The following is a 14,638-nucleotide window of genomic DNA, read 5'->3' on the forward strand; positions in this document are numbered from 1 at the left end:
ACAGGACTAAATAAGCTAGACTTAACTACCTAACTGGAAAGTTAAACACACACACACACACACACACACACACACACACACACACACACACACACACACACACACACACACACACACACACACAGGTTGCAGCCATGTGGTTCAGTGAGGTTCAGCAAGATTTATCTACATATTTATTCCCACTCGACATCCAATTTTTAAATTCTGTCTAATCAGAGACTGATTTACAGGTAAGTTCGTTCATTAGCACCGTGGAACCAAGTCACCTGAGTCAGGTTGCACAAAGATACTGTACGATAGATTGGTCTGAAGAGTTAGTCCAGTGTTGTTTTTAATTTGGTGTAATGGGAGTTAGAGAAGAAAAAAGACTGTCACATTTCAAGCCTAAAATAACCCAGGCAGTCTCAGAACTACTGACTTGTCATAGCAGGAAACACAGGTGTAACTAATAAAACTGCTGATGGCTCTGTTCCATAAAGTGTCACAGTAAGCCATACGTGAGCCAGCATGACCAAGATCAAGGCCCACCTCAGTGGAATGCAACCCATTGTTAATGTAATTAATTACACCTGAGCTTTTTCAGCTATGAAATGTCATAATGCCAACTATGAAAAAGTCCTAATGTCTGCATCCCATTTAGTTTTGCTTATTCTAGGGCCCTGGTATTGTGCATGATAGCTCTGTAGTATGGTATTTAAATGGAACTGAGACATTGTCAATTTTAGCCACTTAGAGGACACATGCTGGAGTAAAAGGAATTTGGCAGCTTGAAGCAGTTTTAATATATAAAATAACAAGTAAGTCCTAAACTAATCAATATTTGTATATGACTATGTGTGATGTAAAAAGATTTGCTCCCACTGACAAATCCACTGAAAATTATCACCCAATTCTGCGGCGCTACAGAACATTTAGCCTGTTTTAGCTTTATGTAGTTGGTTTTACCGCCCGCAAAGGTACTTTTATATGGCTCAGTGTTAATGTGCTCATCAACTTCATTTCCAGCAGCAACTGGAAGCTGTTTTTAGCAAAGAAATCGCCCATAAACTGGCCGTATGCTACATACTTAGCACCAAACAGCAGCTAGTCACATAATAGAGCAGCTAGCATGCTAATGTTGATATTTTGCTATAAAGTTTGTGGAAACCAGAGTGGCATTGGGAATGATAACTAAACTTAACATTGGTCAGTTGGACAGAAACTTGATTCTAAATGAACGTTAATGTTGCTCTGTGTCTGCTAGACAAGTGTTTGCTGACACATTAGCCATTAACAGCTTTGTAAAGTGATATTATGGCAGGGCTTGTTGTGGAGTTCACCGAGTTCTCCTAAATACATCTGTAGTTCACTCACAGCCAAGTGGCAAACAAAACCATTGATGTAACTTAGTTTTAAGTTAAGAACAACATAGCATTGTTAGCATGAAGCCACAGTTAGAGTCTATAATGATTTCTAGTACTTCTATTATTTTGTAAATTGCAATATGACTTACTTATTAAAAACAGAAAGACAACATGAATTTCAGCCTTCTAAGTTGTTTCAGATTGGAGGAATTCATAGTGTTACAACCGTTCCTTGTTGCTACTGTCCCTACTTCTAAATTCTAGTAATACAGACATATCATTTCTGCAATAAATTCTTATATCTATGCTTTCAGTGCCAACATGATATATTGAAAGCGATAGGGGGTGTAAAATTCAGCTCAGAAAGTTTGCGGCAGAAGTAGAATCCAGACACTTGTAGAGAGCTTGTAGTTCAGCCTCGCTGTTGATATGTTGAGTCTGTCATATGTCCAAGAGAGAGGCTCATGTTACCGGCGGTGTGTAGCTGCTCTGGTGCGGCCCAGAGGTAAGAGAGCTCCGATATGCTAGCATGGGATGGGACAATGAGCAGCGTATGATTACTCGTCAGCAGTGTCACCTACATTTGACCGTGTTTGACCGAATAAGTAAACCCTCTGGAATGGGCTCTGTGCACCAGCTGCCCACTGCCACTTAACTCCACTCTTAATCCATTTCTTTGTTTTCTTCTTCACGCTTTTCTTGGTAACTCACATGCTTTATATAATTTTACTCTCTACTTAGACTGTTCCTTTTGCTCCCTCATATTTGTCTTAGCATGCAGTTTAAAACATAATATTTGACACATACTGCGGTTAAACTTGTAAAACTTTCACCTATGATAATTGCTATTTTTCAGCGTTTTTTATAAGCTCTACATCCCTCCCCCCAGAGGTGAGTGAGTGTTAGGAGAGCTCAGGGAAGAAGTGACTTGATACAGAGGAGGGGAGAGGTAATCATTGGTTATCTTTAATAGCTCTTCTCAGTGACTTTGTCTGTCAATACAGCAGGGGCCTTTAGCCCATGTAGTGACCAAGGATCGAAAGCATGTCTCTGTAAACGTTTGAGTGTAAAGGGAGATTAAGTGAGAATAAAACATGATTGTTTGTAGTCTTTTTTTTCCTTGATCCTCGGTGACAGTGGCTTTACCTCTTGTATCACAGTCTTCATCACTCTGTTATCAGACCCTCTGTCGGCAAATGAGATTTGGTGGGATCTGTTAAACAAGGCTACATACTAATCTCTGCTTGGTAAACACACAAAGGCTGTGACACAATTAGCCCTTTAATCCCTCAGTGGGTACAACGAGGGGCATGCCACTGGCACTCTGTCTAATGTTTAGATGGCACGGAGACACGCAACTACACACACACACACATAGTCTTCAGGTGGTGTGCGGACATTACATTTGGGCTCTAAAGGTCTGGTTGTGGGTAAAGGAAGCGCGTTTATCTCAAACACGGAGCTGTATGTGGTAAAAGGATAGCGCTGCTCAATAATTCACAAGTGCTAATGAATGTTGCAGGGGATATGTGGGGCGAAACCAATTCTAATCGCCATATTATGAAGTCAGCCCAGTGTTTAGTTTCCAAGGAGACGCTCAATTGACATGTGTCATACAAAATGCATGCGAAGAGTCCATGCAGGTTTTTTTCAGTAGCCTCTCAGGACTTGTTAGGAGTTAAGGATCTACTGTATGAGATCAGGTGTAATGCATCAGTAGGAGGCCATCTATAGGACAAAAGCAGTAGCACAATGGACACAGCACTAACAAATGCTTACAGGATAGTGGGGTCTGCTGTATGTGACCACCAAAGAAATGATCATTTTTGTGTTCCGTTAGTTTCATGTATTGCTTTGTCTAACAGTAAGGCTCTAGGTTGTTCTCTGTCTTGCCTTACGACTGTCCTGATTTAGAAACACAGGTGCAAATGATTCATTAAACGCACGGGAACCTGAGAAAGTGGAATTAAGTGATGTTCTTAACCTTGAAAAGCAAATTTGATACCTACCCCCCTGTTTTGGGAGAGGTGCGGTATCAAAGGAGGAGCTCAGCTTTGAAGCTTCTGAGGTCATGGTGTCTGCTTTTCCTTTCAAAATCTCACACACTGCACACGTCTGAGGTTATATCAGTTAGTCCGTCGAGAGTAGGAGCTTATTGTGCAAGTGTGATTTTTTCACAAGACTGAACACATAAATCAGTGAGACTGGTGGCAATGGGAAGGACAATTCTGGTGTACATTTGTCAACTCAACCATGTATATTTGTGTTTGTTTGCCAGCTAGACCTCCTGTGTATCTTCTATTTTAAGACTTGTTAAACACATAATTACACAAAAAAACAGCAAATGAACATATGAGTCTGTGTGTTGTGATTATACTAAAACAAGTCAAAGGTATCATACTGTATCCTTTGTGTTATTCTGATAGATCAAACACAAATCTTCTGTTTTATTGGTCGCCCAACCTGCTCTCCATTTTCTTAACCTCTGTCCTCCCATTTGCTTACAGGAAGTTGCACCAGCAGTTTGAATCGTACAAGGACCAGGTTAAGAAGATGGGGGACGAGGCAAAGCAGGCTCAGGACCAGAAGAGCGAAGCCCCAACCTGCGGGATATGCCACAAAACCAAGTTTGCCGATGGCTGTGGCCACCTCTGTTCATATTGCCAAACGAAATTCTGTGCTCGGTGCGGAGGACGAGTGTCTCTGCGGTCAAATAAGGTAATGCTGCCTTGCATGCTCGGAAGTCTCCACTTATAAGGACACAAATACACACATACAGATGTCCCACCCTCAGGCAAATTTCTCCCTACGCTACTATTTGAAATCCAAGGTTATGAAACATTGCGGTGAAATCATAATCTGGGAATTGAGCCAACACAGTGTCTCTAAATGCAACTAATGTTTTTCAGATTATCAACGTCTCCTCCAGTCAGAGACTCTCTGCATGCTTTGGTTCTAATTCTGTTCACTCTTAACATCTGATATGTTGATTCACAGCTGTAGATTTACTATTCATGTTTACTGTAACTTACAGTTGTTCTATCTCACCACTGGAGGGAACTGTTCCTCCTTTTCTTTCCCCTCAACGGAACCTGATGGCTTCTTTTTGTATGTGGTTCTCCAGTACCTAACTAACCTCTGTAAAATCCTCCAAACAGACTAAGCTAGAGCTTTTAGTATTAGAATGCTTAAATTTGGATCATGAGCTTGAGTGTTTTTATGCGATGCCATCCAATCCTTTGCTGTTGGAGTATGTGACAGTACTACCAGGACCTACTAATGCCACTCACAATCTCTCTCTCCCTATCCCCCCTCCCCCCTCTGTCTCCCTCTTTCTTTCTCTCTGATGCATTCCTGCTCTCATGGAATTGCAACAGGAGGACAAAGTGGTTAGCAAATCCTTTTCTGCGTTTCTTGGGACTGTGTCTGAATTCAAGCATTGTTCATGAAATGCTCTGATATGTATATACATATACACATACAGCAGCCAACAATGACATGAAACAAACAAGAGAAATACTGAACAGTCTTGTCTGTGAGTCCACCACGTGATGCTGAAATAAACAGTGAAGAAGTGTTAGCTCATTCAAAAACAATGATCACTCTTTACACCAGCATAAAGAAATGGTGTATTGATATGGTACTCCTTAAAACAAAGTGTGTTAAAGGACAAAACATAGCCAGGATTGCATTAAAACTTAGAAAGAGACTCATTGAATACAACACTGCAACATACCAGGGATAAAACAGACCTTCAAATCAGACTTTGCTTCCAATATTTAGGTGGTAATGTGCCCATGAACAGCAAAAAGACCAAATCAGTGATTATGGGAAAAGGTGAAATTGAGAAGATTAAAATTAAGCTGGAGGATTTGGAATTAGAGCAGGTGCACAAATACAAATACTGTGCCTGGGAAGTTGGATCTACGAAGATGGACGATATCTGGAGGAAATTAAATTCAGAATCGGACAAGCAAAAATGGCTTTCTTAGAGAATAAAGAACTTCTGAGAAGCAACATCAACATCACAGTAAACAGAAAGATCATTGAAACCTACATCTTTTCTGTTCTTACATACGGATCAGAGACGTGGACATTGACAGAGGAAGCAAAACAGAAAGATAAATGCATTTGAGATATGGTGCTACAACAGAATGCTCAGAGTCAGCTGGAGGAGATTTATGTCAAATGATAAGGTTCTGTAACTGGTAGGAGAAGACAGGTATTTTATGAAGATTGCAGAGAGAAAGTCTGAGTTTGCGAGGCACATTCTGAGAGGGTCCAGTGGGAGGCTGATGACGAGGGTTTTGGAAGGGATGATTGAAGGGAAACGAGGAGTGGGAAGACAACGCATAATGTGGCTTGATAACATAAAGAGATGGAGCGGAGAAAAAAAGATATGAACAACTAAAGAGAAAGGCTGATAAGAGAAATAGTTGGAGGACCATGAAAGCCAACCTTCAGATTGAACATGGCACAAATTATTGATTGATTGATACCCATAGAGCTGATTTGAGTTATTTTCCCATTGTAGATCAATATTACTTTGTAATAATAATAACCCTGACAAGCAGATGAGGAAAATCCTGTTGGTTGAAAGACATTTTTATCAATATGAAATCATACACCCAATCAAAACTAATTCCAATCCAATACTAACATGAAGTCCTACATGTGATGTAGCATAGATCGATATACATCAGAGAGGAAAAGCTAAAAGGACCACAGTATTGAATCCACCTGGGGTTTATCTATATCTGTGCAACTAATTAAACAAATATATCATCACTGGAGTCATATCATTGTAGTTGTCTGTGTATTACATAGATTTCCTATAACTATCTTAGTTCTAATCTGCTTGTGTTTAGCTGTTGAGAGTCAAACAGTAACTAAACAGTCTACAGACCCCACTGGAGGAAAGTACATACCAGCAGGTTCAACTGAAACAACAGAGCAGCAAAAACATGGGGAGAGTCCTCTGTCCTGCTGCTCCCCCCCAATGCCAAGACCCCAGTTGTACAGGGTGCTATTGTTCCCCGGTAGATAATAGCTGGGAGATCAGTTACCGTGTTGTACAGATGGTGCTGAGTAATAACAGTGGCAGCAGGCTGGCGATGGATAGCTGGGGCATTGGCCTGCACTAATGTGCCACTGAGGCAATGCCCGCTATTTACCTGATGGTGGCCTGGCCTCCTGGCACTCAAGGTCAATTCTCCCTGCAGACTGTGGACGCTGATGTTAATGTAATGTTGCTCAAAAATTAATAATAAATCAGTAGTCTTGTGTAATGAGGAATAGCTGCAAACTTTAGAGGATGGAGGAGCACACATTTGATCCCACTCCAGAGGGAGTATATGTGGCTCCTTTGGAGCACTTTATGACTCCACTATCTCTGTGCTTGACAGTACTGCGACATTTCAAATATTTTTGCAGATATAACTTCGGAATGAGTCGAAAATCCAAGAAATTGCTTATACATAGGCTTGTCTTGTCAACAGGGGAGCAGAGTAAGCGTTTATGACAGAATACAGAAGTTCAGATGACAGGGTCAGGCAGAGGAACGGAGAGCCAGCATGGAAATGAGCAAAAGAGGTGGCGAGGGTATAAGGGTGTAAAAAGAGGTGGGTTAGTTCACTACTCATCCTGTCATATACACAGTCTGTTCTCTGTTTATCTGCTAATAGACTCCAGTGTCTCAGGGCTGATTGGGGCCGTTAGGAGCCAACAGGGTCAGCAGGGGCCAGTGAAGGCAGGGGTTAGGTTTTAGCTTGACACCAGAAGAAAAGATTCTCTTTCAGTTGTGTGAGAGGGAGACGTCACCAGGCTGGAGTACAAGTTAACCAAGTGAAATACACTGTGAGTAGGACAGGATTGACCTGATGGCAGCAGAGGTTACGTTGTCGGCTGGACTCATTTAATTTACAATCAGCCATTTTGCAATTAATTATCTTTTCATAGTCATTTTAAATGAATGTATAACTGAAAGGTTTATTTGAGTTGAACTCGTGTTGATGGTAGTATTGCAGAAGCCAGTAGGATGTTTGGGGCTATGACTGTTATTTCTATGCTACCTTCACATTATTAGACAATACAGGAGACTGCACAGACATTATTCGAACCCTCATGTGATGCACACATAAGCCCACATGGCCTGTTGTGATATTGATTGCTGATTGTTTACATGATCATGCTTGTAGTTACAGATGGACAGAAGCTTTGATTACTCTGCCACATTTTGTTGTGCCCAACCAGCTTGCCTGAAAGCTTGTGTGTCAGTGAAAGAGGTGGCGGTGGTGAAATCTGCCTTTTTTTTTTTTTCCATCCGTCTACTCTTTCCCTCTCTCACAGATGGTGACAGCAGTGGCGAGAGAGATCTTGTTCTGTGAAACGCCATTGAATATTTACAAGTCTCTATGTCTGGGGCAGCAACAGCAGCAGCTAGGAGAGCTATGGTACACTGGAATACGATATAGAGGGACTGAGAGTTAAACAGCTGGTAAAGGAATGTAAGCTCCCCTCAGTAGCCTTGTTTAGCTGAATCTATGAGTCATTTGATATATAGTCACAATCACTCACTTTTCCTTATCACAACAAGTTGATACTAGATATAAAAACACTGATAAATCATCTGTGTTGATAACAATCCCCGCTTATTGATTGTGCCACGTAGCTTAACCTCCGCAGCGCACTTGAGGCACAAAGCACAGAGTGACTTTTTGGGGGTAAAAATATAAAAGCCTTTGATATAGATAACCTGTGTGTCAGCGTTGTGAAGTCTTCAGAATCCCTGCTTGTAGCGGTGGAGCTCCCCACCATTTCCTCTGATGTGGCTTCAAAAGGGCCTGAGGAATCAACAGTCTCTGGGGAGGAAGTCATTTGTGATTAAAGCAACTCTTGAAGACGTTACATGTGTTTCTTGGCCCTTCAACACTTCTGCTGCAAAATAAAAGGGGGAGTATTTTCAAGGGTCCTCTTTCAATTCGACACAGCGTTTTAGTGAATTGTGCGTTGTTGTGGTAAATTAAATAGATTTGTGAGTCCCCAAACAGTACCATAGAAATCATTAGCATCATTAGAAGATAGCATATGGGCACTTTTCATTCCATATGCTCCCAACAAATATGCTGTAAGCTACTGTGCAGTTTATTCTAAATTTTCAGTTATCATTGGTTTTAGAGAATAAAAATAGTTATTACAGTGTGTTTAATGCGTATGAAGCCTCTACAGAGCTGTGAAGTGAATGTAATGTGACAGTATCTTCATTAGTGACATAGGTAAAGTGTTAACACCAAGTTAGAGATCCCAAGAATATCATAGCATGTGTTATAATGTGTTGAAACGTGATGGCATATCACAGAACAAATTAATTTTCAGCTCCTGAAAGTGTTGCAAGCTGTGGGGCAAATCATTTGCATCTATGCTATACAGCTTCAGAATATGCGGCTAAGTATACATTTCCCTCAGCTGTAGTTGAGGTTTTTATGTTTGTAGAAAGATGCACAATTCTGCATTTTACAAATGGGCTGTACAAGGACTTTTACAGCTTAATGCTGTCCAGCTGTCAGAGACAGTACAGTAGATTACTTGTGTATTTCCAATTTATGCCTCTTTACAGTCCACTACAGTTCAGAGGGACATATTGGGTTTTTTTTCACCATTTAATTTACTTGACAGTCAGATTTCCTAGTTACTTTGCAAATTAAGATAGTGAAATGTGATTAAAATATGAAGCACTGATACATTAAAATACTCAACAGTACATAAAATCCACCTTGACCAACTACAACAGTAAAATGCTACTTACACATTAATGAATCAGTAATAATAAGGTAATATTGTAACACTCACAGGGGCCATTTTTCTACATCATTACTACTTTTACCTTTAATACTTTATGTACATTTAATAATACTTACTTTTAATTAAGTGACATTTTCAATGCAGGACTTTTAGTTGAGTAATAATTGAGTATTTTTATATTGCATTATTGCTAATTTTACACAAGTATCTGTCTGAATACTTCCTCCACCACTGATCAGGATAAATAATAACCTACTTGGGAGCTTGACAATATTCCCACCCTCAGTTCTATTAAATTACTCATTTCATATGGTCTATCGCTACAAGTACATGTGAGTTTAGGATTTCAAAGCTAAAATCAGCCAACGTCAGGGCGTTTTATTTGGTTCAGACACGTGAAGATGTAAAAAAGAGACCGTTATTCTCACAGCACGTGAACGCAGCATATGGACTATATAGTTCCTGGCATGTTCACGTTCACATTTCGTGTAAACCCGTGGCCTCATGACTCCATCGTCCTGCAGTTGTCTCACAAAATAACGAGAAATGCATGATGATGATGGTGATGACAACAACAGCTGTGCTCTTATGTTTTATTGAAGCTCGAGATGTGGTCACAGCACAGACTGAGCGGGAAATGACAAAGTGTGCTTGTTGACGCTACCGCAGGAAAAAAAAAAAAAAAAAAGAAACAGTGCCAGTCTGTTTTCTGCGTAACCGCGTTTCCCTGTCTGACTATTGGACTGTGGGAGCAGAGCTGGGACGCGCCGCATATGTAATGAGCTCTCATCAACTCCGGCAGAGCTCTGACTCTCTGTTACAGATGAACTAATAGGCCTACAGCGGTGGTGGGAAACATAACGTGATTTGACGCGTTAACGCTCGCCTCACATGTTTTCTCCCCGTAGACCTACTGACATTGAGTCTGCGGGACGTTTTGCACGGTTTGATGGGTCCCGCGTAACGATTGAAGATTGGAGCCCGTCATTTCTTTTCAACGAATTGGCGTCTTTGGATTGTGTAGATGCTTTGTTGAGAGAAAAAGAGGAAGGGAGACTGCGTTGGTTTTATTGGATCGGATGTGGTGGGTTGAGTCCCCGGTGTAACCTTCACGGTGTTTTCAGCAGCTGCTGTCCCCGGCAGGCAGCCTGTTGTCTGGACTTGGAGCTGTCCGCGGTGCTGAAGGTCGGAGCAGTTTCTTCATTTTCAGGAGCAAGAGCTGCAGACAACCGTCACCACGTTATAAGGACTTAAACGCAGCGATCTCTCTGCACAGGCACAGTGTTCTCCCTCAGCGGCACCATGGGTAAGCTGAGTGAGCATGAGGCTGTGACTGCAGCGCGTTTTTCACCGGTCATTTTGTTTGTCAGAACTGTGACTGTCATTCAGTTCACTAAGAAAACCTGTCCCATTGATAGATTTCAGTCGCAAACGCCCTTCTGAAAATAGAACATATTCATTGTTTTCATTGCAGTCATTTACCGAGATTTCATTTGGCTTTTAAATTTTTTTTTACCTACTGTACGTGTTGTGACAGTTAGCGCGAGTCGTGCTTGTCCCCAAAAAAATAAATGTAACACGTTTATTTAGGTCTGAGAGAGACTAAAGGGGATGTCAGCCATTTCTATGTATTAATCATGGTTCCCTCCGCTCTCTCATGTCTGAGCTTCAAACAAGGAACATAAATATTCATCAAGTCTATTATTATTACTGGCGCTCACACTAAAATTAGAAGCTCATTAAAATGTAATTCACCACGTGCAGCCAGTGTTGGAGCATGTGAATGTAGGCGCTTCCCTTTCATTCTCATTGGCCCCATAATGAATCACACCAAAAATGCCCTGTAAACTTTTTTTTTATTCAGGAGAGCTGCCTCAAAAACCTGATTTCGTAAACACTATCCACAGGGCAATGAGAAGAAAAAAAATCACCACATCCCTTTATTTCAGGGATTTAGGTGTATTACGATATGCATGTAGAGAAAACTTGGCTAAATGACAAATATATGCAGGAATACGCACTTTATAAAATGTTACCTTGCTCCTTAAAGTACTAGTAAGAGATAACTGAATATTCAAACTCCCTTTAAAATCCACCTGTCTTAATATACATTATTCATTGCTCTACATATGCAGAGTAAGGTCATTGGAGCCCATCACACATGTGTAGCTCCCATCCGTGGCAATCATTTGCTCTGGAGTGTGTTAGATAGTATCCTTATTGACGCCTGTATGCTTAATCTGGACTCAGTCCAGACTGGGATGTTCTGAGGAACACTCCACTCCCCGAACAATGAGTCCTTAATGAGTAGTTCAGTTCACCTCAGTTCAGGTGAAGGAGAGATACAGCGAGGCAATATGACACCTATGACAGTTCATGTACTGTCCCATCAATATTGCAGCATGTGCCATCTCTTGTCTTCACTTCAGTTCTTTTTTAAGACATTTTTTCTGTTGTTTTTTGACTTTTTTAAATAGCTGACAGGAAACAGGGAGACAGAAAAAAAGATGAAACATAGTTCCCAGATGGAATCGAACTAGGGGGGTCACGGTTACATGGCATGCATTGTAGAACACTGACTCACTCTCACTCTGAAATAAAATGACTGCGGCAGCGATGACAGTCACTACATAGGCCCTTTCTAAATTTTAAACAGCCTCCTGTGAAGTCAGGAGAATTATTTTGGCAAGTATTTTACATACACTGTTATGAATGAATGAATGTCATTGATTTAATTTAACATTGGAACTGGCTTTCTATTTGAGCACACAGTTATATGCCTGGAAGGATACTGCTGATTCACTCTACAGCCTCTGTTAAGTAATGTTGTAGTGCAGTTTAACGGCCACAAGAGAGAGCTCAGTGCTCTCTCTTACTGCAAATCTAGCTGGTGTGTGTGTATTCGCCTCTCCTCCAGAAATTTTGAATGGGGCAGTCTAAAAGGGAACATGTAAAGTACATTGCTAAAGGGTGCATATTATTTTCAATATTGCCATGTGTAGTATATACGTATACAACAGTAATATTCACCCTGAACTTATGACATGATTTTATAAAATCTAAAGCACGCCATCATTATGAGACAGGCCATACGGCATATATAATTTTTGGAATAGATACATATTTGCTGTCAAAGATAGTCTGTCCTTCAGTAGCACCCTTGGCTGGTGTATTTATTTTGCTAGCTCTCCTAAGCACACACACATTTTGGGGAAGATTATGTTTGCTGGTATCACTGAAAACACCCTCAGTCTGAAGAGAAAGTATTAGAAAGGAAATTATTTATTGATCCCATGGCACTGGGTGTTTGTTCCCCTTAATTCAGCGCCTCAGTAAACAGCCTATAGCACATTTAATAGAGTATATATCTTCCTGGTGTTTGCAGCGCGTGGTAGTGCTAGGTTTTTAGCTTTCTATTTTTAGCTGCAGGTTCAATGACTATGAAATGTGCAAACACAGGGAGAAATGGCCCTGCCCGAGGGCTGCGGCCCCCAACCCCCTGCCTGCGCTCAGCCGTGAAGAGTTAAGCTGAAGGGAAGTGCGTGTGTGTGTGTGTATATGTGTGTGCCTGTGTGTGTGTGTGTGTCTGTATCTGTAGTGTCTTGGACAGACTGGCTGCACTGAAAGTGAACATACCTCTGGCCATTACAGCTGCTTGACCTGTGTGTGTGTGTGTGTGTGTGTGTGTCATTGTGCATACATGCATCTGTTGTGGAGTCTCTGAGTCTATGTGGTCTATTAGGCAATGAGGGATATTGCAGTTTCCTGTCAGTGCGGGTTGAGCTCACACTAGACTCACACTAAATGCTTCTCTCATAGAGACTGAGGACAATCTCCCAGCTTTCATTGTTAAAACTGGGTGGAAACAATTAGAGAGTTTTAAAAAAAACCCTGCATTGCAGAACCAATCCAAAGTCTTTAAGGCGGCCCTTCATATTGGGGCGGTGACATGCAGTTCACTACGGAGGAGAATGGGGGGGGGGGGAGCATCATCTCTGGTAAGGCGTGCCCTTGACAAAATTTAAGGGGCATAGGTTTGTTATCGGCCGTTCTCGCTGCCGTTCAAGCAACTACTGAACGATCGTCTGGTATCGTGAGACTAAGCTCACACTGTCTCTGCACTGCATCCCTAGATGGACTGTTAGCAGTCTCATGCTTTGCAAAGTCTCCCAAGAAAGTGCTATGGATAAAACAACATGCTTCTGATGCTGCCAGTTTATCTTGTGTGAGGATGAAGCATAATCAGATTTTTGCTTGAATTTGGTTTTTATTCCAAGAACTGTAGATTCATTCATTCATAATGCAATGACAGTGATGTAAAAACATTGCCAAAAAGGTTGTTTGGCTATTGTGTGACCAGCCCTGAGTGCAGAATACATCATACTGGCATAATGGAGAATAGCATAATGCTAATTCCCATTTCAACCTATCTGTTTGTTTGCATGCAGGCACAGTAATCCTTATCCCAGGTTACCTTTTCCTACTACTTAAAAAGCTTAACTTATTTTTCACACTCCCCTCTATCGAGTCGATAAACTTATAAACCTCTCGGGCCTATGTAACCCTTCCAAATCCCTTTGGATAGTCTCATAAATGCATTGTCATCAAGCTCAAAGGCTGTTTTCATTATGCAGTTCATGTAATGTTTTGGACATATGAGGTTTCAGCCTGACAGCAGCGTTTTCCTTACTTCTGTTCTTCCTGCGAAATATATAAACATCCATTTTCATTCTGACTCTGTTCCAAAGTGCAAATCAAATTCAAGTATTGATGCCTGAGGCCCAGTTTGCTCAACATTTACTGGACCCATGCACGTTTTTGTTGGCTGTTCTTTTTTTTTTTTTTTCTTTTTTGGAAAACTAATATGCTATTAGGTACTCACTGATGAGATAAAAGAGCTCGACATGTTCAGTCCAAGGGCTGGGAACATGGTTAATTATTATTGGCAGACCGGAGAGGTGCACAGCAACTGACTCTATGTTAATTGCAGTTTGAAGGGGTAAATATGTAGGTCACAGGCTGCAGTTTTCTCTGAAGGAACTGGATGAGAGAGATGAGCAGATTTCAGTAATTAACCACAGCATCAACATAGTCTTTTTTCATGAATAGAGCTCAAATTCTGAAATGCATGTTACATACACCTGATAGGATGTCTGAGGTGGGGTACCTGCAGCTCGTGGGCCTCCTGGCATCTAGTGACATGGATATCCATGTGGATGCCCTCTCTAAACTATCAGAATTGCTGAAACACCACGGAAGGTTTTTGATCACTTTCACCTAAAAGCATAAATCCAACAGAGGGAACTTAGTGCCTGTTCCTTAATGTCTCCTCTGTGTGATAATTCCATTTCAAGATGAATTTATTTGACTCATTTTCCTTTTAACACATCAGAGTTTGTGTTCACACTCATACTGTACTTGTGTGACATGTCTGTAACTTCCAGGTGCAGGAAGTGATGTGTGGTTGATTAGCAGGAAAACTGGCCTTGGTGGCT

The 14,638-nt window shown here is 41.2% G+C and overlaps 1 protein-coding gene across 1 annotated transcript in view; it reads left to right on the forward strand.

The window, feature by feature from the left end:
- The window catches only part of LOC137190681 (regulating synaptic membrane exocytosis protein 2-like), a 43,745-nt gene that overhangs the window by 24,586 nt on the left and 4,521 nt on the right, over positions 1 to 14,638 (forward strand). Inside the window, exon 4 of the mRNA XM_067600204.1 lies at positions 3,851 to 4,061. Coding sequence (XP_067456305.1) covers positions 3,851 to 4,061 — 211 coding nt within the window. The remainder of the gene's footprint in view (positions 1 to 3,850; positions 4,062 to 14,638) is intronic.

The sequence above is a fragment of the Thunnus thynnus genome, chromosome 10 (genome assembly GCF_963924715.1).
Source record: "Thunnus thynnus chromosome 10, fThuThy2.1, whole genome shotgun sequence".
NCBI classification, from domain to species: Eukaryota; Metazoa; Chordata; class Actinopteri; order Scombriformes; family Scombridae; genus Thunnus; species Thunnus thynnus.